The following is a 25,637-nucleotide window of genomic DNA, read 5'->3' as shown; positions in this document are numbered from 1 at the left end:
AAGATATGTGCCCTTAGCGGGAACCGAACCCGGGTCTCTCCAGACCACAGGCCAACGCTCTAATCGCTGAGCCAAACCGGCCAGGGCCACATTATCTTTTTCAATATGTCATGTTCTGACTCTTTTTAAACCCTATGGAATTGCCAGCATTTGACTGGCTGACCTGCCAAAACAGCAGTTTCATGTGGTTTAACCCAAACATGCAGACATTTAATTGACTCTGATATAGTAACGTTGTATTTAACCACCTTGCTAATTCACTTATCCTAATACTGTATCTGCAGATTCTTTGGGATTATCTGTGTACTCACTGTTATCGTCTGTCTATAACAGATTTTTATCTTCCTTTCTAAACCTTACCACTTTTTATTTCTTTTTCTTGCCTTATTGCATTGCCTACGATCCCTGTACCATGCTGAATAGAAGTTGTAATAGTAGGCATCCCAGCCTCATTGCTGATCTCAAAGGAGAAGTGGCTTGCAAAGCTTTGAGGAGGGTGGTGGGGTAGCAGTGAGCATGGAGAGGGGGCTCTGGCACAGTGGAAATCGTGGATCGTGGTGCGGGGAACAAATGTACAAGGGGACTCAGAGCTCTTCTCCTGTGTGGCCTTAGACAGGCCTTCCCTCTCTGGGGGTTGGATCTGACACGTGTAGACTTTGGGAGTTGGGGGGCTTCAGTGATTGTGGGGAGGTGAGGCCCCTGCCAAGGTGGCCTGGCCTGGACCCTCTCTGCTTCTTTTCCCAGGGTTGTCCCCGCAGCACCTGTGCCCTCTGGGGTCCGCTGACTGCAGGAAGCAGTGTGAGCCGGACTACTACTTGGACAGGGATGGCCGCTGCACGGCCTGTGTGAGCTGCTCAGGAGGTAAGAGCCTGGTCCCTCCGCAGGCTCCTTCCAGGGCCTGGGGGTTGGGGGTCTCGCAGGAGAGACTGAGAAGCTGGGGTGGGGAGCCCTGAGTTTGGTGTTGGACTGCTCAGCCCTCGGGGCCTGGTTCAGCTTTGTGGTGTTTTGAGCTGAACCATCCAGGTTGTGGGGTCTTGATGGCGGTGACCCCTTTTCAGAGAGCCTCCATTCACTCACTCTCTCCTGCAAGGAACACGTGGAATCACCTCTCTGTCCCGCCTTGTCCCGTTATCTTCATCACTATGACGTACGATTGTCATTGTCCTCACTTTACAGAAGAGGAAGCCGAGGCTTTGGGAAGTCAGAGGACTTCCAAAGGCCACAAGCTCTCGAGAGCGGCAGGGCTGGAGTTTGAACGCAGGGTGTCTGCCACCAGGTTCGGGGCTCTGGTCCCTCCACTGCGCTGCCTCCTTGAGCCAACAGTGGGTGACTGGTGTGTGCCCAGCAGGCTGTCATCCCACCGGTGTTTTCTCTGTGTTCAGCTCACCACAGCCTCATGGCTGCCCTGTGACTTCCATGAGGGCCACACGGAACAGGGGAAGTGACCCAGGATGCAGGCTTCCATGCACGTGCGCAGCCCCGCCCACTCGCAGAGGCCACGGGGGACGCGTGTTGCTGGCTCCTCGTCTGGGGTTTTTGCCGTGCAGCAGCCCACACCAGAGTCAAGGGGGACCAAACAGGAAAGAACAGTCTGTTGTCACTGGGGCCACTGTTTCTGTAACTAGGGCAGCGTAGCACATTTTCTCAAAACTCAAAACTCAGTGGCAAAAAACCAAACTCCTCATTGTCCTCATGGGTTCAGGGGGTCAGAATTCAGACAGGACATTGACGGACAGCTGGTCTCTGCTCCATGGTGCCTGGGGTCTCAGTTGGAAAACTCCAAGGCTGGAGGCTGGAATCAGCTGAAAGCTTATTTGTGGATGTATCTGAGGGTCGATGCCAGCTGCCACCGCGGGCCTGAGGCCTCTCCATATTGGCCTCTGTGTGGCTCACTTTGGCCTGGAGGCTGGATTCCAAGAATGGGGTTGGGGGAGGAGCAGAGAAGCCACATCCCTTTTTTGACCTAGACTTGGAAATTATTCGCTGTCTTCCACCACTTTGTCCCTGTTGACGTGGTCCCAGATCCCGCTTGAGTCCAGGGGAGGAAAGAATCGAGTGTCATGGTAGGTGAGCGCCAGAGCTCTGGGAGAGCAGATGGGGCCAGGATGGCTTTGGCCATTTTGAGGAAAAACATAATCTGTCACAGTCATATCAGTTGGCTCTGCGCCCAAGAACTGCTTTAACTTTTGGGAGTGAAGCCCTGTGAGGCATCGAGGGGCTAAGAGCATGGGTTCTGGAGCCCGAGTGCCAGGGTTCAAACCTCGGTTCTACCACTTGGTGGCTTAGAAAGTCCAGCAAGCTTCTTAACCGCTCTGTGCCTCCGTTTCCTCATCTGTAAAATGGGCATAATAATAGTACTATCTCAGAGAGTTGTTGTGGGAATGAAATTGGTTAAACTGAATTAATTGGGTGGAATGTTAAGAAAACTGCCTTGAGCCCTGGCTGGTTTGGCTCAGCGTTCGAAGCGTCGGCCCGCGGACCAATGAGTCACAGGTTTGATTCTGATCAAGGGCACGTACCTCGGCTGTGGTTCATCCCCGGCCCTGGTCGGGTCACATGGGAGGCAACCAGTCGATGTGGCTCTATCACATCAATGTTTCTGTTTTTCTCCTTCCGTCCCACTCTATCTGATAATAAGTGGAAAACTATCCTCGGGCGAGGAATTAAAAAAAAAAGAATACTGCCTTGCACACAGGCGGTTATGTTAATAACCATAGTAAGACAGTAGCTGTCATCATCCCAGGTCAGCTCACTCATGGCTGAGCCCACTGTTGCCCTCTGCACAAACTCCCCCCACCTCCCGTTCCTGCTCTCTCTGGAGGCTGCAGGAAGAGACGGTGCGGGCCCTCACCTTTGTCGTGCGAGGTCTCTCAGTACTGCGCCCCGGAGAAGTGTTCTTACTGAGCCAGCCACTTTGTCGCACCTGCTGATGTGGTGACTGTTTTCACGTAAATAGAGCAGAATATCTCCAAAGGTATTTAAGTGCATCCGTATACCTTCTCTGCTGTAGAACCTCGGACGTTTTATTTCTCGATTTTGGAGAAGAACCTTTTTATCATTGACAATGCCGAGCCTATTCAGAAGTAGAGGCGATCAGGAGTGGTTGTGGACTATGCCCCGGAGTCAGACTGTCAAGTCGCGGTCAGTCTTGGGTCATCGATTCCCGGGTCCAGCCACCCTGTCCTCTGGATTACTCTAACGGTTTTATTACGATATAGTTGATGTATAGGAAAATGCACGTTTAAAGTGTGCAATTTACGCCCAGCCGGTGTGGCTCAGTGGTTGAGCATTGACCCATGCACCAAGAGGTCGCTGGTTCGATTCCTGATCAGGACACATGCCCAGGTTGGGGGCCTGATCCCCAGTGGGAGGGGGGCATGCAGGAGGCGGCCAGTTGATGTTCTCTCTCATCAATGTTTCTAGCTCTCTCTCTCTAAAATCAATAAAGAAAAAATATTTAAAAATAAAAATACAAAATTAAGTGTGCAATTTGATCAGTTTTGACAAGTGTGTGCTTCTGTGAAATCACCACAGTGAAGGTAAGAAACTGTCTGTCACCCACCAAAGGTTCCTCGTGTTCCTGTCCTCCCTCCCACACCCGCTCCGACTGCGTGCCCAGCCCGTCACTCTGCCTTCTGTCACTGTGGTGTGCGCTGCATTTTCTAGACAGGGAATCACATAGTATGTGCTCCTTGCTCGTCTGCCTTCTCCTCAATGTGATCATACTGAGCGTGCCACAGAGAGCTTCTGGGCAGACGCATCTCTGCCCTCCTGGGGGCTCTCTGCACCCCCTGCCCTTGCCATCCCTGACTCTTCCCTTCTCTGTGTCCCTTAGGTGACCTCGTGGAGAAGACACCTTGCACGTGGAATTCCTCGCGGGTCTGCGAATGTCGACCTGGAATGTTCTGTGTCACATCGGCCACCAACTCCTGCGCCCGCTGCACCGCCTGCCCCATCATCGACCCGGAGGTGGCCACCAAACTCCAGGGTGAGCAGTTGCACCCCTACCCGAGGGCTGAGGTCTGTGTCCCACAGCTGTGCCTCTCCCATCCCCACAGGGCAAATGACCTTTAACCCTCATTGTTAACTAGGTCACGGTTGGGCTTTGTATTTTCTTTGCCTAGTTAGACCCAGTGAGCGGCATGGCATCCAAATTGGTCATTTTGGTAAGAGGTCCTAACGATGATTAAAAATAATTCTTCTTCCTGAAATTGTTGGGCGGGTAAAATCTTGACTTGTTTGCAAGGCTGTTTTATTGACTCAAGACAGAGGAGTATGAAGTTTATGAAGCGGCTTCCACGTCAAGCCGGTGGACATTTGCCAGAACAGAAATGTACAAACCCTGACATTGGAAAAAACCAAACATACAACAAAACAGATTCAGCGGCAGCTGAGAAATTTCAACACGTTTCTAGAAAGCAGAAAGCAGATGGAAGAACAGTGACAGGTGAAAGCAAGTGGAGAATTCACTCCGTGAGGGCTGAGGGAACAGTGAGGGGTAACTTGCTTGTGAGACCCCACCCCCACCCGCCACCCCCACCCAGAGAGGCTCTAGGCTTAGAGCAAGCGAGTAAAATGAAGGATGGGAGTGAATGGACAATTGCAAAGTGTAACTTCATCTTGAAAACACAATTTAAAAAAAATCTGTAACAATGTTATACCGTGGGCACTGACCAGACTGAACAGATGGTGCCTGGGTTTATGTCCTGGTGAAAATAACCAACTTTTTGGCTAAAGACACTGAAGGGTTCTCTATGGGAAGCCAGGGCTCACCGTGTGGTGCTGCCACTCTGGTGTGACGCCCATTTGTGTAGTTGGGAGTACGCCCTGTGTACCGGATATCACTGCTCTGTCGCCGAGGGGAAGACAGCCAACTTACACGTCCCACCCTCAGGCCCAGAGTGTCCAGGTAGACCCTCTACTCTGGGAAGAGACCTGTTGGGAAAAGGACATACTAACGTCACAACAGAAGAAACCCCACTAGCTATTGGAATTCAGCACAGTCCTTTTTAAATAATATGAATGAGCAGTAAAGATTTTCAGCCTTCAAGGAAAAACCAGAGAATAACAAGATACACAAACAGGAAAACTTAACTACAGTTGAAACAATGATAAACCTAGGAATAGAAGAGAACTTTAAAAAGTTTTAAATATGTCCACAGAAAAATTCAAGGAGTTGTTACATCCACAAAGTGAGAACAGAATGCTATGAAAAAGGAACAGTAAAAGAACAGAGGACGAGAGAGTGTGCTTGTTATCCATCAATTGCCTCTCAGCTCCCAATTCACCCTTCAGGACCTGCTCTGCTATAAAGGATTGGACTCTTCAAGTATTTCTCCTTGTGGCGTGGCATTAAGCTTTACCAGTAGAGAGTACTGGGGGCCATTGTGGAGGAAAGAGACATCGCTTGGCTGCATTTGTTTTTTGTTGCTCCTGCTGCAGAACAGTCTGTCTGCAGCAGGGCATGTGGGTGGGGACATCAGGTGGTGCCCTGCCCCAGCAGTGCACCCAGAGTGGACCTCACAGCTCTAGCTTAGGCCTGGTGACCACCTTGGTGTGGCCTTCCTAACAGGGACATGGATGCACTTCAAGCCTTATGTCAACAGGAGTGCTGTAATTTCCTCTGTGCGCTCCCTACCAGCCTTGGGTCTTCTTGCAGCCCTTCCCAACATGGTCACTGGGTGCTCCTGGCCTTGTACCCACAGTGGTGCCCAAATTTCCCTGAATGCCTGACCTGAAAAATATGAGACTTCATATTTCACAGAATGAAAGTACGTACCAAAGGCAAAGCAGCATGAATGAAAACTACCCATACCCTAGACATACTAGATGTACCTCTGTTTATTTATTTATTTTAAAATTTCAATTGCAGTTGGCATGCAATATTATATTGGTTTCAGGTGTGCAACACAGTGATTAGACATTTTTATAACTTACAAAATGATCACTTTGATACGTCTAGTGCCCACCTGACACCATTCACAGTTATTACAATATTATTGACCATATTCCCTATGCTGTATTTTACATCCCCATGACTTTTTATAAGTGGCGACTTATACTTCTTAAACCCTTCCCCTTTTTCACCCAGCCCCACAACCCCTCTTCCATGGAGCAACCATCAGTTTGTTCTCTGCATCTATGAGTTTCTTTCTATTTTGTTTGTTCACTTAGTTTGTCTTTTAGCTTCCACACACAAGTGAAATCACATGGCATTTGTCTTTCTTTGACTTATTTCACTTAGCATAATTTCCTCAAGTTCCATCCATTTTGTTGCAAATGGCAAGATTTCATTCTTCTTTATGGTTGAATAATATTTCATTATATTCACAGCTTCTTTATCCATTCATCTATTGATGGACACTTAGGTTGCTTCCATGGCTTGGCTATTGTAAATAATGCTTCGATGAACATAGAGGTGTTTTTTAAGTAGTGTTTTGGTTTCTTTGGGTAAATACCCAGAAGTAGTTGCTGAGTCATATGGTAGTTCTATTTTTAATTTTTTGAGGAACTTTCATATTGTTTTCCATAGTGGCTGCACCACTTTCAATCCCAGCAACAGTGCATAAGAATTCCCCTTTCTCCACATCCTCATCAAAAGTTGTTTGTTGATTTATTGATGATGGCCATTGTGATAGGTGTAAGGTGATATCTCATTGTAGTTTAATTTGCATTTCCCTGGTTAATGATGTTGAACATCTTTTCATATGTTTATTGGCCGTCTGTATGTCCTCTTTGGAGAAATGTCTATTCAGGTCCTCTGCCCATTTTTTTCTTATCGGATTGTCTGTCTTTTGGGTGTTAAGTTGTATGAGTTCCTTATGTATTTTGGATATTAACCCCTTATTGGATGTATCATTGATGGATGTCATTTCCCATTCAGTAGGTTGTTTTTTTGTGTGTGTGTGTTGATGATTTCCTTCATTAAGCAAAATTTTTAGTTTGGTGTAGTCCCATTTATTTATTTAGTTTTTTGTTTTCCTTGCCAAAGGAAACATATCTAAAAAACATTACTAAGAGTCATGTCAAAGAGTTTACTGCCTACATCTTCTTCTAGTAGTTGTATGGTTTCAGGTCTTACATTTAACTCTCATTTATTTTGAGTTCGTTCTTGGATATGGTGTACAGAAGTGCTCCAGTTTCATTCTTTTGCATGTGTCTGTCCAGTTTTCCCAATACCACTTATTGAAGAGACTGTCTTTACTTCACTGTATATTCTTGCCTCTTTTGTTATAGTTTAATTGACCATCTAGCTGTGAGTTTATTTCTGGGCTCTGTATTCTGTTTCATTGATCTATATGTCTGTCTTTATGCCAGTACTATGCTGTTTTGATTACTGTAGCCTTGCAATATAATTTTTTCCTTGTGAATTTGTTTTTATTGGGATATAGATGGGTCACTGTGGGTGGTATACCCACCAGGCTACTGTCCATTCTAATCTTCCTGGGATGGCTTTTGGAGCTTTTTCTTTTTCTTTGTTGCTACCAGCCCTCTTCAGGTCCACTGCCGAGTTTCTTCTCCTCTTTTTTCTTGGGGCCCTCCTGTTTCCTGCCTCTTCGGGGGTAGTATAGTTTTGATATCAGGTAGCGCGATACCTCCAACTTTGTTCTTATTTAAGATTGCTCTGGCTATTTGGTTCCATATCAATTTTAGGATCATTTGTTCTAATTCTGTGAAAAATGTGAAAAAATTGGCATTTTGATAGGGATTTCATTGAATCTGTATTGTTTTTGGTAGTATGGTCATTTTAATTATGTTAATTCTGTCTACTTATAAGCATGGCATAGCCTTTCATTATTTGCATCTTCTTCAGTTTCTTATAGTTTTCTGAGTAGAGATCTTTTACCTCATTGGTTAAATTTATTCCTAGGTATTTTATTCTTTTTGATGTAATTGTAAATGGGATTTTTTTTTGTTTCTCTTTCTGACAGTTTGTTATTGGTGTATAAAATGCAACAGATTTTTAATATTAATTTTGTATCCTGCTACTTTACAGGATTCATTTGTTAGTTCTAATAGGTTTTTTTGGTGTAATCTTTAGGTTCTCTCTCTATAGAGTTATGTCATCTGCAAATAATAAGTTTTACTTTTTCCTTTCCAATTTAGATGTCTTTTATTTCTTTTCTTGTCTGATTGCTGTGGCTGGGACTTCCAATACTATGTTGAATAAAAGTGGTGAAAGTGGACATCCTTCTTGTTTCTGATATTAAATAAAAATATTTCAGCTTTTCACCGTTGACTCTGATGTTAGGGTTTGCGATATATGGCCTTTGTTATGTTGAGGTATGTTCCTTCTACCCCCACTTTGCTGAGAACTTTTATAAAAATGGATGTTGGATTTTGTCAAATGCTTTTTCATCTATTGATATGATTTTTGTCTTTCATTTTGTTTATGTGGTTATCAAGTTAATTGTTCTAGATCTTGAATGGAGTTATAGTTACAGGGACATAGACATTCTTCAAACCTCACCAAACTATACACTTAGGGGGAATTCTTTTCTATATAAATTATGCCTCAATAAAGTTGATTGCAAAAGAAAAGAACTTTAGAAATTGAGACGACCTTTAAATATCAGGAGATATTTAAATGTCTTTATTTATATTTGTTTATCAGGCTTGTCTTAAATAAGTCAGAAGGTCTAGATTTCTCCAGGCCACTTTCCTCCATGATCACAGTTGGCTGGAGATGAGGAGAACCTTTCCCGCTCTGATCTTTGAAACACACACCTGATTGTCTCACCAGCTGTAGCAGCAGGAGCAGTGTGTTACAAACAACCTCACATTTCAGAGTTCCTCTCTCCTTCGTGGGTCAGCTGGGCGGCTTTGCTGTCTTGCCTGGGCTCCCAGGTTTGGTTTGGGTTCGCCCTGTGTGTTTCTCATACCCCTGGGAGACGGTGGGGACTGGCTACCCCCACCCCACACGGTCTCCTCATGGCAGAGGCGGAAGAAGCGGTGAGTGGAGGAACCGATGCCTCTGAAGGCCCAGGCTGGGAACAGGCTCACAGTCACTTCCATCCCGCCCCACTGACCAGACAAGTCATATGACCAAGGTCAGGCATCGGGGGGACCGGGACACAGACACCTGCCTGGACTTGGAGGAACTGCAGAGTAACCTGGAGAAGGGTGTGGATATGGGGCAGGGTGAGGAGGTGGACCCATAGTACAGCCTACCACACTGACCCCATCCCATTGCTAATGAAAATCATTGCTTTGGGGAGAAAGACTTGATTTTTATTTTTACTTCTTTTTTTATTTTTATTGTTGACGCTATTACGGATGTCCCCATTTAAGACTTGCTTTTCAAAAACAGCTTTGTCTGGCTGGTTTGGCTCAGCGGTTAGAGTGTCGGCCTGTGGACCAAAGAGTCATGGGTTCAATTCTGGTCAAGGGCATCTACCTCGGTGCGGTTTGGTCCCTGGCCCTGGTTGGGGTTGTGCAGGAGACAACCAATAGATGTTTCTCTCTCTTTCTCTCCCTCCCTCTCACTCTATCTGAAGATAAATAGAAAAATATCCTTGGGAGAGGATTAAAAAATAATAATAATAATAATGCAGCTTTATTGAGGTATAATTTCTATGCTATAAAATCTATTTATTTTGCATGTACAATTCCATGATTTGTAAGAAATTTGCAGCATTGCGGAACTCTCACCACTGTAAATACACACACACACACACACACACACAGCCATTTTAAAATGGGGCTGGAGCTGCCCGCCCAGAGCACCTGCCTTGCTTGTCCTGTGCTTCCTACCTTTGGAATGTTAGCACTAGACAAATTCTTCTCTGGACTGGGCCTAAGCAGCCTCGTGTCCCAAAGAACTCTGCAAAGATAGCACGAAAGCAGGTATTATGACTACCGGACTGGTGACTACGGGACTGACAATTAAAACCATTCTTTAGAATGGACATCAGTGTGTTCTTTTATCTGCACCTGTAGGAATGCCTTCCTTCTGTGGATGTACTCGACATTCTATTGATGTAACATTCCTTCCACTGATGTAATCGTTCCCCTTCCCTTTCTCATAAACACCCCTGCCTTTGCTTCTTAATCAGAACACTGTTTGGGTTTCTGTCTGAATCAGTGCTTCCCAAATAGCATTTCTTGTGAACCTAAATAAAAGCTTGTTGCTCTTACTTTGGCCTTTTATTTTCAGGTTAACACCATGATCCAAGAAACCTCGTGCCCGCTGGTAGCCACCCGCCCCCCCCCCCCCCATCCCCAGCACGGAGACCACTAATCTACTCCTGTCCCTCTAGGTTAGAGCTCTCGGGACATTTTCAGAACGTGTTCTTCCGTGTCAGCTTCTTTCACCGTACATAACACATGTGAGGTCCATCCACGCTCTAGCAGGTGTCACTACTGTGTTCCTTTTATTGCCAAACGACATTCCAGTGTGCAGACGTACTCCATTCTTTTTTTTTTTTCCCCCATTTTTTGTTCAGATAGAGTGGGAGGGAGAGAGACGCAGAGAGAGAGAGAGAGAGAGAGAGAAACATCGATGTGAAAGGGACACATCGAGTGGCTGCCACCTGCATGACCAACCAGGGCTGGGGACAAACTGCAACCGAGGTACGTGCCCTTAGCGGGAACCGAACCCGGGTCTCTGGACCGCAGACCGACGCTCTAACCACTGAGCCAAACTGGCCAGGGCCAGACGTACTCCATTCTGTCCAGCCATTCACCAGCTGATGGGCTGTGGCTGCTTCCACGTCTTTGACCGCTAGGAAGCACACGCTGTGAACAAGTGTGTACGAGAGACCTGACTGTATTCATGGGGCCACACCCCAGCCGCTCTGGCCTCCCTCCAGTGTCTCCAATGTGCTCTCCTCTCTCCCCACCTCTGGGCCTCCCACCTTCTATTTCCTCTGCTTAGAGGCCCCCATCCTCACTCATCCCAGTGATCCCCTTCTGGGGCAGCCTTCTGTTCTGGCAATGTTGAGTCCCATGTTTCCGGGACCTCCCGTGCCCTTGTCTGACACCTGAGTCACGTCTATGAACACACAAGCCTGCGAGTCCCTGAGGGTGGGGATCTAGAGTATTTTACTCCTAGCTACATCCGAGCTCCCAGCACAATCCTTGTTACATAGTAGGTGTGCAACAAAGAATTGTTGCACGTCCTGGCAGGTTTGGCTCAGCGGTTCGAGTGTCGGCCTGTGGACCAGAGAGTCCCGGGTTTCAGTTCCTGCTAAGAGCACATACCTCGGTTGCAGTTTGTCCCCGGCCCCGGTTGGGGTCGTGTGGGTGGCAACCACTCGATGTGTCTCTCTCACATTGATGTTTCTTTCTCTCTCTTCCTCTCTCTCTCCCTCCTGCTCTGTCTGAAGACAAATGCAAAAATGTCCTCGGGTGAGGACTAAAAAAAGAAAAAAAGAATTGCTGCATGGAGGGAAGGAAGGAGGGAGGGATGCAGAGAGGAAGGGAGGAGACAGAGCCAGGACACAAACCTGCCTGGCTGCAATGTCCTTCTGGCCCTGCTGTGCTGCCACCCTGGAGGTCACCAGTCCCTGCTGGTTAAGGCTCCTTGGCACTGACTCTTAAGACCACTCTTCGCAGGTAAAGCTGAGAAGGATACCACCTATGAGCCATCTAACCCCGGGACCCATCTAAACTGCAGCACCAACCCGGAGGACAGCGAGGTGCCTGCCAGGTGACTCTGTGGCCCCTTCTGGGGGAACAACTGGGAATGGTGGCGGGGCCCTGGCTGGATCTCTGTGCCAAGCCTGCAAATCATTTTGAAGAATGTGTGCCCAGCTCTGTGCTGGCACCAAGCCAGAAAGCCTAGAAATCTAGTCCCTGCCCTTGGACTGCCTGGCAGACGCAGGCAGAGGATCTGGGGACCCAGGTCCCGCCCCCACGATCTCCAGGGAAAGGGGGGTATTCCTGAGCGCACCCTCCCTTCCATCTCCATGGTCAGTCTCACCTTTGTCTTCTCTGCCTGCAGTACCAGCCCCTCCTGGATCTCCCCCGCAGACTCCCAGGCCAGTGAGGGGCGTGGAGGGGGTGCCACCCACGCCCGGTGGGACGCGTCCATCTCAACAAGTGCCCCCGTCTCCTTCTCCTCCTCTGGAAGAACCATCCTGGTTTCAGGTAGTGACCACCTCCCAGGTGGGCAGAAGGAGAGAAGCTTCTCCCCAGTCTGTGGCATTCACTGGGCGGAGGGACCAAGCTGGGCTCTGGGTGTCTGGCTTCTCGGACTGGGGCTCTGTCTCTCGCTAGAGATTATTTCTTAATTCTCATGAGTAGGGATTTCATTCATAGCTTCCTCCCCATGGCCCATAATCGCTACTCAGAAAGCATTTGGTGAATGATTTTATGACCTTGACTACTTGCTTAATGCCTTTGAGCCCCAGTTTTTTTCCGTGTAAAGTTAACAGTAGGTACCACGCAGGGTAGTAGCAGCTCATCACCAGCTTCTTGCAAGACGTTCTTTCTAAGTGCGGTTCATTCCAGGGCCTGCAGTTCTAGTATTGGGCACTAGGTGGCGGTGGTTCTCAGGCCCTTGGTTCTCACTGTGATCCTGAACTTGCAGCATCAGCAACTTGTTAGAAAAACAAATTATGGGCCCCACCCCAACCCTACAGAATCGAGTCTGATTTTAATGTGGTTCCCCAGGAGGTTCCTCTGCACATTCCAGTTTGAGAAGCACTTATCTGGCACAAATTACTTTTTAGCATCTAAAAATGCACTAGAAACAGTAACTAGTTAACACCATCTTCTTAAGTGACGTAAGAGAAAAGGAGGCACGTTAAGTACTAAGATGTAAAGAAACATACCCAGATAGCATGTTAGCACGTGGGCACTGGAGTCCCCCCTGGCCCAGCCTGAGCTGAGATTCTGCCCTTTACCCTCAGGGTGACCTTGACCAAGTTACTTAACCTTGGAGAGCCTCAGTTTCCCTCCTTTGTAAAATGGAGATGGTAATGGTGCCCACGGCATAGAGCTGAACGTGTTTATGTGAGGAGCAGAATACACGCCTGCCTTCATGGAGCTTCCAGTCTAGAGGGGACGCATGTGACATGTGCCTCCACCGTCCCCAGACTTTGTCCTTTTGGACCTCAACTCCTTTGTTCTGGCCCCTTGACTCCATTTCCCATCCTCTAGAAATGGTTTGCTCTTTAGTGGGGAAAAGAGCCACCCTGATGGGCTTCCTGGAGCCAGGTGAGGGAGGACAAGTGGGTAAGGGCTGAACTACAGTGTCTGGTTTTAGTCCTGGCTTGGGAGGGGACCGGGTCTGGGCAGCCACGTGGAGACAGACCTGGGCTGTGTGATTGCAGCAGGGCTCCTGGCTCACCACCGCGAGGTTGACTCTGGGGGCCCCCAGCATTAGGAGGGGAGTGCAGGACCACCTCTGTGTTCCAGGGTCTGTGCTCTTCTGGGCGATTGTGGTGCTGGTGGTGGTCATGGGCACCAGCTCCTTCCTCCTGTACCACCGGAAGGCCTGCTGGAAGTGGATTCGGCAGAGTGAGTGGATGTGGCCGAGGGGCTGGGGGGGGCGGGTGCTCCGCGCTGGCCTGGCCTGGGTCCCTGCCCCGCCCGCAGAGGCTCCCTGTGGTCGCACCTCCAGGCCTCCTGCTGATGTCTTTTCAGAGCTGCACCTGTGCTACCCAGTCCAGACCTTCCAGCTCATGCCCGAGCCTGTGGGTAAGTACATGATCGTCAGATGTCCGCGCAGACACGCAGCAGCTCTGGGCCCTGCGTTTGAGGCTCCCTCTGGATGGCTTCCCGCAAGCTGCTCCTCTCTGTGTGACCTCATGTGTAAAGTGGGTGGAAACGGTACTATGCGGTGTGAATGGGGTGCTGGCATGAAGCTGTGCGAACCCACTAAGCCCCCCCTCTGCAGTGCCCCGAATGCCCTCCCTCCTCCCTTCTCTCTCTCCCTCCTTCCCAGCCTCCCAGTTCCTTCCTTCCTCCCCATGCCTCCTGCCCCTCTCTCCACTGGCATCCGGGGGGCACAGGGGTCAGAAGGGCAGGCTGATGGTGTGGAATCTGGTCCCGCCACTTACCAGCTACACTTTGGGTGGGTGACTTCATTCCGCCATGTCCTAGGTTCCTCATCTGTGAAATGGGGACAGTGGGACCTACTTCAGAGGTGGGTGCATGGAGGAAGGGAGCGGGGCCTGCTAAGCGCCGTGCAGAGCCTGCAGGCGGTCTGTGCGTGTGGACAGGGCTGCTGATTGCTGACCTGCCTCTGGGCCTTGTTCCTTCCTAGGAATCCCGGGCCTTCCTCAGTTCTGAGTTGTTCCGAACCCTTCCCTGGTCCTTGCTCTCTGATCCCTGCCCAGCCTCCAGGCCAACTCCTCCAGGGATCCCTCCGCAGGCCCCGTCCTCCCCGCTCATCCAGGCAGCCGCTCTCTTCTGGCTGTCATCTGGGGTGGGAGGCGCGGTTCCCCGACACCTTGTGCCCAGTGTCCTCTCCTGAGCAGCCCTGTCACGGCAAGGTCTTCTGCTGCACTCTGCTGCGGGCCCTGACCCCAGAGGAAGGAGCAGATAGGAATGGTCTGAGCTCTCCTTTCTGGTTTCAGGGCAGGCTCCCTCCCCTAGAGGGTGTCCTGGCCCAGGACCCCAGGGGAGGCGGGTGCTGGTCTTCCTTCTGTAAGGACCGCATGTCCTTGTAAGTGCCTCTGCCGGGCTCAGCCGCTGGTCCTTGAGATTGTTCTGTTTGTAAAGGGCTCAGTGCCGTCCCCTCTGCCTTGTGCCCCCCAAGCTTCGTCCACCCCATTCCCACCCAGGTCGGCCCCAGGCCGGGGCTCGGCCTCCTTGCCCCCACCCCCAGGACCCCTGGAGAGCCTGGCTGTAGCCCAACTTCTGACTTGGGCACGAAAAACACAGTCCACTGAGGCATGTTTTGAATTTGATGAGTTTCACAAACAGGTGCTAGTGTTCCCTCCGCAAGGGGGGTTTTTGTGTTTTGATAGTTTCAAGCCTTTTTCCATGAGCTGTCAGGCTCAGTGTCTCATTGAAACCCGTGTTTGCTTTCTTGACATTTTTCTAGTATTAGAATTTCCATTGCCGTCAGTTTATTTTTTTCTTCTTCGAACCTTGGTGATAGCAGTTTTGTCACACACAGAAAGAAGAGAAAGAGAGAGCAAAAAAGCACCTTGCCTCAAGAAGCCAGACCTGCAAGGAAGCCCGAGCCCCGAGACTCAGTGGCGGCGGGTTCTGGCCCTCTGGCTTCCGGGGGGCGCCTGGGCGTCTGGGTCCCCAGGCGTGAGATGGAAGGAGGCGAGGCCTGGGTCAGGATGCAGGGCACAGGCTGAGCACGGACTGAGCAGGGTGAATGCCCCGTTCCCTCTGGAGGGAGCCTCCAGTGCTGCAGGAAAGGAGACGTTCATTCATTTGTTCGCGCATTCGTGCATTCAGATCGGTCGTTGGGTGATTCCCACTGGCTCTGTGCTGAGTACAGGAGCCTCCTCGCCCTCCTGAGCTGTTAGACCAGTGTTAGTGGCTCAAAGGGACTACAGGTGGGCAGCATGGGAATGTGCACCCCAGTCCTTCCCCTCTTGGAGCTCCAGGGCTGGGGAGGGCATGGTGCCTGACGTGGCCAGCACATTGGAGATCTGGGTGGGTGTCCATTAGATGCTCACTGATCAGCTCTTAGTTGATTTGACTGTGTGACACGCGTCTTTGGTGGCCAGCATTCACAAAGCACACCTGAGACCTCCTCTTGCCCCTGCCAGCATCCTCGGGGGGCACCCACTGTCATCATCTCAGTTTCACAGGCCAGGGACCCGAGGCTCAGGAAGGTGAGGGAACTGGTTTAAGGCCCCATGGTTAAAAGCAGCAAGACGGGGATTTTGTCGTTATTGTTGGTGGTGAGGTTTTTGTAAAAAAAAAGTTCTCACACCCTTGCACTGTTGATGTTTGGGACCAGACTGTCCTGCGCCTTGGAAGGTGTCATGCTACCCACCAGATCCCAGCAGCACCTCCCAGCTGTGACAACTGAAAATGTCTGACATTGCCACCTGTCCCCTGGGGGGAAGATCACTCCTGGTTGAGAAATACTGATAAATTTTTTTTTTAACCCTCACCCAAAGATATTTTTCTATTTATCTTCAGAAAGAGTGGGAAGAAGGGGGGGAGAGAGAAACATTGATGTGAAAGAAACACATCAACTGGTTGCCTCTTGCACAACCCCAACCGCAACCGAGGTCCACGCCTTTGACCGGAATCGAACCCACAACTCATTGGTCCGAGGGCCAACAGGCTAACCACTGAGCCAAACCGGCAAGGGCTGATTAAAATTTTTTTAATCCTTCATTTTAATGGGCACTAAAGTCGTTACTTTGTCAGTTAATTCAGGCAGGTTTACTTTGAAAAAAAATTTCTTGTTTGGAAATTTACAGAAGTCACAAGCACAGTACAAAGAACTTATTTTCCCTGGTGCATTTGAGAGTAAGTTACTGGCTTAGTGACTGTTACCTCTGACTCTTCCATGTGTATGTCATACAAATAAGGCACATTTTTATGCAACCCTAGTAAAACCATCAAAACCAGAGGATTCCCCTTGATTCATTGCCACCAATGACCTCTCAGTTCCCATTCCCATTCTCCATTTCCCCCAATAATGTCCTTCATAGCAAGGGAATTCAGTCCACAATCTCCTGTTGCATTTGGTTGTCCTGTCTCCGTGGTTCTGGGTCAGTTCCTGTCTCTTCCTTCAGGTTAGCCACTTTGGAGATCGCCTCAGTGATTTTGTAGATGTCCCTGACCTTGGCTTTGACCGATGTTTTCCTGCCGCTGGATTCAGTGGTGGATGTTTGGGGGGAAGAACCCAGGAGGGATGCTGAGCTCTTCTTGGTAGCACCCACCCTCCTGGGTTTCGTTTGGTCCCTTTGCTGGTGGCGTTCACCTTGAACACTTGGTCAAGGTGGTGGCTGCCAGGTTCTTCCACCCTGAAGCTTCTCGTTTCTCCTGGGTCACTGCTAAGTCTTATGAGGGGAGCTCCTTGGAAGCTGTTTAAATAACCTGCTCCTCATCAGACTTTCCTTTTCTTCATTTATGTTTGTAGCTGACTCATGCATTCCTGTTTCATTCTGCTGCCGTCGTTATTTAGTTGGATGTTCAAATTGTCCCCAGTGAGGCCACAGGCGGCCACTTCAAGCTGGGTCCTGTGTCCTTTTGCCCCCATCCGTTTGTGTTTGGAGCTTTTCTTTACTCTGAGATGTTGCCAGCGTAGCTTGCACTTTCCTGCCCCCACCCTGGAGCCCGCCACCTCTCCAAGGAGCCCAGACTTTTCATCGAGGTGTGCCGGTGGCCAAAGCCCGGCTGAACCTCTGTGCCAAACACTTCCCCTGGGTCTGTTCCACTTCCCCCAGCAGCTGGGACCTCAGGCTGGAGAGGGGAGGGGACCGACAGGGAGAGCGAGGGGGGTGGGAGGGATCGATGACTCAAGTCTGACCACCCCGCACCGCCTGGGATCCAGCAGGGTCACCGAGGCCCAGCATGTCCCTGGACTCCTGGCCTGGGGTACTGGATGTGTTCACAAGGAGATCATAGTTATTCTAAAAGCAATGACACCAATAAGCAAAGGGACTGAAGCAACCATTTTAGGGGAAAAGCTCTTACAAAACTGACCTCTGCACTGGCACTGTTTGTTCTGAGTCTTTATCAGGTGCACGTGGGGGCTGTCACTCAGCTGGAGGCAGATGTTGGCATCTTCTGGATTCTGCCTGTTCACCTGGATGTTACGTTGTGCTTGTCTGTGAGACAGTATCGAATGCTGGTTTTCTCTTTGTTGTCATAGCTTGCCAGCGTCCTGGGACCACTGCACGCCAGGCAGTGTTCTGGGTACCTTCCCTCTGTAATGCTAAAATAGTAAAAAGAATTTGTGTTGTTGTTAATCCCCACCCAAGGATGTTTTTTGCCATTGATTTTGTATTTTATTTTATATTTTATTTTATTGTTTGGAAAGAGTGGAAGGGAGCAAGGGTGGAGAGAAAGAGAGAGAGCAAGAGAGAGAAACATCCATGTGAGAGAGACACATCGATTGGTTGTCTCCTGCTGGCAACCCAACAGGGGCCAGGGATTGGACCTGCAACGCACGTGTGTGCCCTTGACAGGGAATCAAACCCACAACCCCTTGGTGAACTGGCTGGCACTGCAACCACTGAGTCACACTGGCCAGGGCGATGCTAACATTTTAAAAATAGACTTTATTTTTTTAGAGTAGATTTACAGAAAAGTTGAGACAATAACCCAGACGGTCCCCATCTACGCCCACCAGGTTCCTCTATTAGTAACATCTTGCAGTAGAAGGATACATTTGTCACAGCGAGCAAGTCAGTATCGTGACGGGGCTGTTAACCAAAGCACATGCTCAGATGTCCTTAGCTTTGACCTGACATCAGTTTCCTGTTTCAGGAGCCCACCCAGGACACCACATGACGTTGGGTTGTCATGTCTCGGTAGGCTTCTCCGGGCTGTGACGTTTCTGACCTTTGTATTTGATAACCTTGGCAGTTTTGAGGAGGACTGCTCAGTTAGGTTGTAAGGTGCCCTTTATTGGAATCTGTCAGATGCTTTTGTCCTGATTCAACAGGCGTTAGAGACTTAGGGTAGGAGATGGAACAGGGACTGGGTCATTGTTATGACATCCTATCAAGAGGATGTACCCTCAGCGTGATCGGTCACTGGGCACCTTCACTTTCAAGATCTCATTTAATCTTCATAAAAACCCTCCAGAGCGCCTTGGCCTGTGTGGCTCAGCTGGTCGGAGCGTGATCCCATACACCAAAAGGTGGCAGGTTCAATTCCCAGTCAGGGCACATACTCAGGTTTCGGGTTCGATTCATGGTCAGGGCGCGTGCAGAAGCAACCGACCGATGTCTCTCTCACATCAGTGTTTCTCTCTAAAAGTCAACAACCGCAAAAATAAAACCCTCCAGAGTCCGTGAGATGCATCCCATTTCCCAGATGAGGCGACTGAGGGGGCAAGAGGTACTGGGGTTTCGCTGCCAGGAAGGCTCGGCTCCAGGGCTGCTTGGCATCTGGCCTGTTTCAGCCTTTGGTTATGATGATCAAGGCCATGCTGTGCACAGCCTTGTTTCTCTGGGTTATTTCCTGAGGGTGTGTCCCTGAACAGGGATTACTGGGTCACAGAGGGTGAGATTTCTCAGTGCCAGATGGCTCTCAAAGGAGAGATGAAACCAACGCACAGGCCACGGACAGCTGTGTTCCTGTTTACCCGCGTCCTCTCCAAGACTGAGTTTTATCATTTTTATTTATTTTGTCTTGTTATTTTCTTACCCTTCTGCCCCCTATCCCAGTGACTTGGTGCCAAATTACAGTTGGCTGTTGGCAAACGTTAAAATCACTCTCCAAGATCAGAAATTGAGCTTCACTGACGTCATTTAAGAGAATGTGCCTCAGGCAGAGAGTATTCCTCTTCTAGTGCCGCTTGGGGCAACGGACAGTGGCCGCCTGATGGGAACGAGCCCGGCCTCCCGAGGTGACCACGCTGCTGGGAACAGCAGTTACCAGACTCGTAAATGTGGTGTAAATCCACTCGTCCATGGATTTGTTAAATCCAGACTCGAGAATTGAGTCATTTTAAACACATGCTTCTTTTCATCGCTGTTCCTGGTCTATTTCCCCATTAGACACTTTCTACCTGTTGATGAGCATTTAAAGGGGACACGTAAAAGTGTTTCCCAGCCCGGGCCAGTTTGGCTCAGCGGTTAGAGTGTTGGCCCATGGACTGAGGGGTCTCAGGTTTGATTCCTGGTCAAGGGTACATACCTGGGTTGTGGGTTTGATCCTTGGTTGGGGTCAAGTGGGAGACAACCGATTGATGTGTCTCTCACACATGAATATTTTTTTTTTTCTCTCTTTCTCCCTCCCTCCCTCCCTCCCTCCCTCTCTATCTAAAAATCAGTGGAAAAATATCCTCAGGTGAGGATTAACAACGACAATGAAAAAGAATTTCCCAAGCTGACCTTGTGTCCACATAGCTGTCTGCCCTTCTTATTCGTGTTATTGTGGTTGGTCGGCCTCCAGTGAGTTTTCAGCTAGGATTCAGGGCTGGTGGTTCCCCAGAGCTGCTGAAATTGGGCAGAATGTTCTGGAGGACACCTAGCTGGCAGCGGGCATCTCGAGCAGATATCTCTGGTCAGGTGTGCACACCTAACAGCAGCATATTCCAAGCCTCTGCAGGCGGCCTCCTGGGGAGTCCGGAAAGGCTGCCCTGAAGCATGGTCTGCACGGGGGTAAGGGGGTGTGGGGGGTGCATTTGCTCCAGAGCAAATGCCTGCACCCTGGCAAAATGCCAACTTATGCTTGGCCATGACCTGGCACCTACTCAGTGGGGACAGACACTGGAGTGGAGGGTGGAGGTTGGGGAGGAGATCAAGGTCGTGCCCTGGGAACCACTGTATGGGCACCCCCGGAGCCCACCAAAGGGTGGGGTTGCAAAGAGGGGATGAAGGTGAGCAGCTAGCCTCCAGGGTGGTCACGTGGGCTTTTTATTTATTTATTTATTTTAATTAATTTATTTTTGTTACAGATGTTTCTCCTTTTTCCCCCACTGACACCCTCCTCCCAACCGCCCCCCCCCCCGTCCCCAGCATTGTTGTCCATGTCCATTGCTTGCACATACATGCATATAAGTTCTGTGGTTTATCTCTTCCCTCCCCCCGACCTCCTCTTCTGAGGTCTGTACCCTACTTCTATGCCTCTGGGTCTATTTTGTTCATCAGCTTGTTTTGTTCATTCTATTCCACAAATAAGTGAGAGCACGTGGTATTTGTCTTATCCTTTGAGAGGACGTGAAGGGACTTGGAGAGTGTTGTCCTAAGCGAAACAAGCCGATCACATGGGCTTTTTAAAGCCCAGTGCACAGAAAAGCAGCTGACTGCCCCGAGCCAACAGGGCTCCAGGATCCCCTGGCTTCGGTCACGCCTGACACACGATTCAGAGAGTGTCCTCAAGGCCCGTCATCCACCCTCCGCCACCCGGTCTCGAGGCCCACGAGTGCTGTGCACAGTGACCTGGGGGGCTCTGGGCTCTCCGGACTCTGCTGCTGCAGGTGGTGGCAGCTGCCATGACCCTCTCTGAGGCAGGAGGAGCCCGGGACGGTGCCTTTCCTGAACCAGCCCTTCTAGGGTGTGGGGCGGGGCAGGTGGACTGGGCTGGGGTCCGGTGTGCCGACTGGCTCAGTGGCTGGAGGAGAGTGGTCCCCAGTTCTCTGACAGTGCCGGAGAAGCCCTGGGAAGTGAGTCCCTGTGACCCTGGCCCGGCAGGGTGGGCACGAACCCTGAAACCTGTCCACTGTTCTCCAGACCGAGGCCTCACTGACCATCTGGAGAACAAGGGGGAGGCCTTTTCCCACATGTGGCTGGGCGGGACCCGGCGGCTGCCAGACCCTCCTCAGTGACCTTGTCACTTTTTTCCTCTTTGCAGATTCTAGGCCCCAGAGGACCCACACAGTAAGTAGCCGCTCCCTCCCCCCAGCTTGGTGCCCCTAAATCTGACTCCCCGACAGAGTGGTGCTGAGAGCTGCCTGGTCCCTGCGGGCTCAGGCTGGGTCTGCCCATGCAGGGAGGTCCGAGCAGGGTGGGACCTCGGCCAGCCCTAGCCCAAGAATGCAGTCTGCCGCCCAGCAGCAGCCTGCGGGCCCTGGCTCAGCCTGCCGGGGACTTCCAGAAAGTCCGCAGGATCGTGGATTTGGTTTGGGCCGCGTTGGGTGCCAGGTGTGGTCAGGTCACAAGGAAGCCTGTGTTTGTTTTCCCTTTTTCTCTCCACTCCTCCACGAGTCTTGTCCTTGCAGCCGGGATGACAAATGGGTAGCGAGATTTTTTAAAAACTTAGCTACCACTTAGCTACCACGCCTCGAGCCCTTACCGCGCGGGCACTCGCTGTGTGCCTTCTCGGCGCGATCTCGAGCGGTCCTTGCGACGCGCAGAGGTTGGTACTGCTGTCCCGTTTCATCAAAGGGGAGACAGGGGCCCAGGCAGAAAAGGTGGGCTCATGGCTGGGAAGCAGATCTACTAGGACTGAGCCCCCATCGGTGCCTCCAAGCCGTGCTCTGAGCGGCCACCCTGAGCTGCCTCCTAGTAAGACCAGCTTCTTCTGCCTTTCGTGGAGAGCTCGCTGTGCAGATGTCACCACTGACCTAGCACCACCCGGCACGGGGCGGCACACAGGCCCTCGCTGGGCTTGTCCTTGCGCCCTGCTCTGTGCCCAGCCCCCCAGGGGCAGCGCGGGCAGTAGGAGCTGGGGCAATGCCCTGCAGAGCTGAGGGAGGTGGCAGGACCAAACTCTCCATGTGGCTGGGTCTCGGGTGTATATGGTTCACCCACCTTTTTTTTTTTTTCACTTGTCATGTCTGTCATTACTTTCTTTTAACACCAACATTCACGCATAGAAGATAAACAATCTTCATGTGATATTAACTAAAAACAGCTTTTACAGGTTCACATGTGTGCACGGGCTCTCCCCACCCTGCTCAGCATTCATGAGTGATTGCAAACTGGCACTGAAACATCGCAACAGTGTTTTGTTGCACCAGTGCTATAAACTTGTAAGTGTAATACGTGTTATTTTTCAGAGACAAACCAAAGGTTAATTTCTCAAGAGTCTTGCTGCCTGCCTTTGCAGCATTTGGTGAAGGGTCTTTTGTATACATTTGTAATAGATGAAAAATAAACCAGATTGTAAATTCATATATATATATATATTTTATATATATATATATATAAATTTTTTTTTTTTTTAGAGAGAGAGAAGGGAAAGGGAGGGAGAAACATTGATGTGAGAACAAAACATCGATCGGCCCCTGCACGCCCCCTACTGGCGATCATACTGGCACCCTTTTGTTGCACAGGATGATGACCGACTGAGCCACGCTGGCCAGGGCACACTTTTTTTTTTTTAATCCTCACCTGAGGACATTTTCTGTATTTATCTTCAGATAGGGAGGGAGAGAGGGAGGAAGAGAGAGAGAGAAACATTGATGTGAGAGAGACACATCGAGTGGTTGCCACCCACACGACCCCAACTGGGGCCGGGAACAAACTGCAGCTGAGGTACATGCCCTTAGTGGGAACTGAACCCGGGACTCTCTGGTCTGTGGGCCGACACTCTAACCGCTGAGCCAAACTGGCTAGGGCAATGCATTCTTCTTTTTAATGTTTAAACCATGTACCCAGTTTGTGGTCTAAATCATGTAGAATAAGTTAAACTTAAATTGCATTCTATTATCCAATAAGAGTGTATTTCTCTAAGCACAGTTACGTTGAAATGAAGTTTTAAAAAGCAAAACCAGAAACAACAACAACAAAAAACACCCCAAAAAACCCCACAACATTTATACATGGAGAAAGGTTCCCATCCTTTAATTTTTAAACATAATAGACAGAACCACAATACAAGTTCAATTTCAAATTATGGGAGATCACATTCAAATACACTTGTCAGACAAGTTGCTGTACAATGCCGAGACATTTCATGGGAAAGGTATTCAGCGATTTGTAAGATAATCAAATATCTTTTGGCTACTTGGGCCAACACATTCACAGTAAACTGTTTTAAAATGCTGTCTTTTGGACTTCAAATTGCTATAAAAGAATATTCAGGATTATGTGGCTTTAGTTTCTGGATTACTCAAACTCATTCCACTTTGAAGGCAGCAGATAAATAAATGTTAGGCACTAGAACATTCCCAGAGACTACTTCTCCTTTGCCTGTACTTATTAAAGTCAAAACTTAAACCCACACTTTCCTGAGATATGGCTATTTTTAGAATACATTGGTGTAGTCATACCGGCTGCTATTCCCAGAGGTCAGAACTCCAGTCGGGTGGCCTGGAGCTGATACTTTTTGACTGGCCCTTACTCGCGTGGATTCTGCAGCCAGATACCAGGGTTCCAGTAATGGCTCAGACACTTACTACTAACCTGAGCAAGTTACTTGACTCCTCTGTGCCTCAGTTTCCTGATCTGTAACATGGAGAGAGTGCTAATGTTAGTCATCTCATGGGGTAGCTGTGAGGATTAACATATGTGGCGGGGGACACACATATGGTGTTGGCCACGATCCTATTATTTAGCCCACGTTAGAAGCGGCATGACCTCTCCTAGAACTGAGGCGCAGGTGTGTAGACCGTGAGGCTGAGAAGCCCAGTGGTGTGTAGCGGTTCGGAAGCAGAGGGGGACTGGCTGGGGCGAACAGAGATGGAGAAACTGGGCTTCACAATTTGGAGACTGAGGGGAGGTCGGGCACCCCGCGTCAGCACCTGCCTCCTCTGTGTCCACCCACAGGAGTGGAAGGGGAGTGTGCTGGTAGCCCAGCCCTGCACAGAAGTTCTGGGGTTAATGAGCCCCCCATCTGTGGAGACCAGCCCCAACATGGGGGCAGCCTGCCTGGAGAGCCTGCCGCTGGTGGGTGCCAGTCCAGCTGGGAGCCCCTCGTCCCCCAGGGACCTCCCTGAGCCCCGGGTGACCACGGAGCATACCAACAACAGGATCGGTGAGTCGGCTTGTTTGGGGTCCCTAGTGTGGTCAGGCTTAAGAGGACCCTGGGCCCCCAGCTGGAACCAGAGACCCCGGGCCCAGAAGGCCCCACCAGGAAGAGGCATGGATGCTCCCATCACCCCTCGTAAGCAGGAGATGCTTTCGCGAAAGCGTCAGACTGCTTGGCGCAGCGGGCAGCCCGCGAGAGGGCCAAAGCGGCGCTGACTGCGCGGGGCAGGGTGAGGACCCTCAGGTAATCGCGTGCAGTTGACTCGTGGGATGGGGTGGAGGGAAAGGGCGCCTCCTGCTTGGTGCCCACTTTTATGACCCAGAAAAGTGAACACCACCCCCAGCCCCCACCAAGAACCCCGAGGGGGACAGAAGGAAGACGCACCGTGACAACAGCTGCCACTTGCCTGACACTGCGCAAACGCCACCTCTTGGTGTCACACAACCTTCTGCGGGTGGCGTCTTCCCCTTTCCAAACCTTGGGTAACTGGGTGGGCAGGGGGTGGGTGAGGTGGGGTTTCCCCGGCACGCAGCTACGAAGTGGCAGGGCTGGGACTCGTCCGTCCGCAGGTCCCTGAAACCCCTGGTCTGTCTACACCACCACCACACCACCACCGGGCCTTGCGGGCGCCGAGGCCAGCACTTCCCAAGTGCAGCTGCCCCCCCCCCCCCACCTTCCGCTTTGGCCTCAGCCGAGCCTCATGCCTCCTCTGTCCTCTCCTCCCGGTGCCACCGGAACACTTCTCCCGGACTGCGTGCTCTGTGTCACACCCTGCCTAAAACCCTCCAGGCGGCCCTGTTACCCCGGGAGGAATGCCAGCCTTCCCATTCCGGCCTTCAGGCCTGGTTGCCAGTTGCCTTCTCTCCACCGGGCGCCCCTGCCCCCTGCCCCTCCTGTCTTCCTAAGTTTACCGAGCCCTCTCTCACTTCTGAGCCCCTCTGTGGATTCTGCTTCTTCCCCTGGGACAGCCAGCTCCACCCACTTGAATCTAGCTAATTCCCGATGTCCCTAAGACCCTGCTTATTTGCCTCCTCCTCCAGGAAGCCTTCCTTGCACTTTCCGCTCTCCCGTCTAGACTAGATGCACCTCTGCTGTGCTCCCCAGACTATAGGTCTCCCCATGCAGTGTCTTCAGCACCGAGCAGTGTGACTGTGTTTGTGGCTGTCCCCTGTCCCCTC

General features: G+C 50.4%; 1 protein-coding gene across 1 annotated transcript in view; it reads left to right on the top strand.

The window, feature by feature from the left end:
- Window positions 1-25,637, top strand: part of TNFRSF8 (TNF receptor superfamily member 8) — a 66,294-nt gene that overhangs the window by 37,020 nt on the left and 3,637 nt on the right. Inside the window, exons 7-14 of the mRNA XM_036256360.1 lie at window positions 745-861; window positions 3,836-3,988; window positions 11,557-11,650; window positions 11,945-12,090; window positions 13,363-13,464; window positions 13,591-13,644; window positions 21,400-21,425; window positions 24,258-24,465. Coding sequence (XP_036112253.1) covers window positions 745-861; window positions 3,836-3,988; window positions 11,557-11,650; window positions 11,945-12,090; window positions 13,363-13,464; window positions 13,591-13,644; window positions 21,400-21,425; window positions 24,258-24,465 — 900 coding nt within the window. The remainder of the gene's footprint in view (window positions 1-744; window positions 862-3,835; window positions 3,989-11,556; window positions 11,651-11,944; window positions 12,091-13,362; window positions 13,465-13,590; window positions 13,645-21,399; window positions 21,426-24,257; window positions 24,466-25,637) is intronic.

This window comes from Molossus molossus, unplaced genomic scaffold, assembly GCF_014108415.1.
Source record: "Molossus molossus isolate mMolMol1 unplaced genomic scaffold, mMolMol1.p scaffold_m16_p_12, whole genome shotgun sequence".
Classification (NCBI taxonomy): domain Eukaryota; kingdom Metazoa; phylum Chordata; class Mammalia; order Chiroptera; family Molossidae; genus Molossus; species Molossus molossus.
Note: the sequence above shows the minus strand (reverse complement) of the source record. Positions and strands in the feature narration are given on the sequence as shown.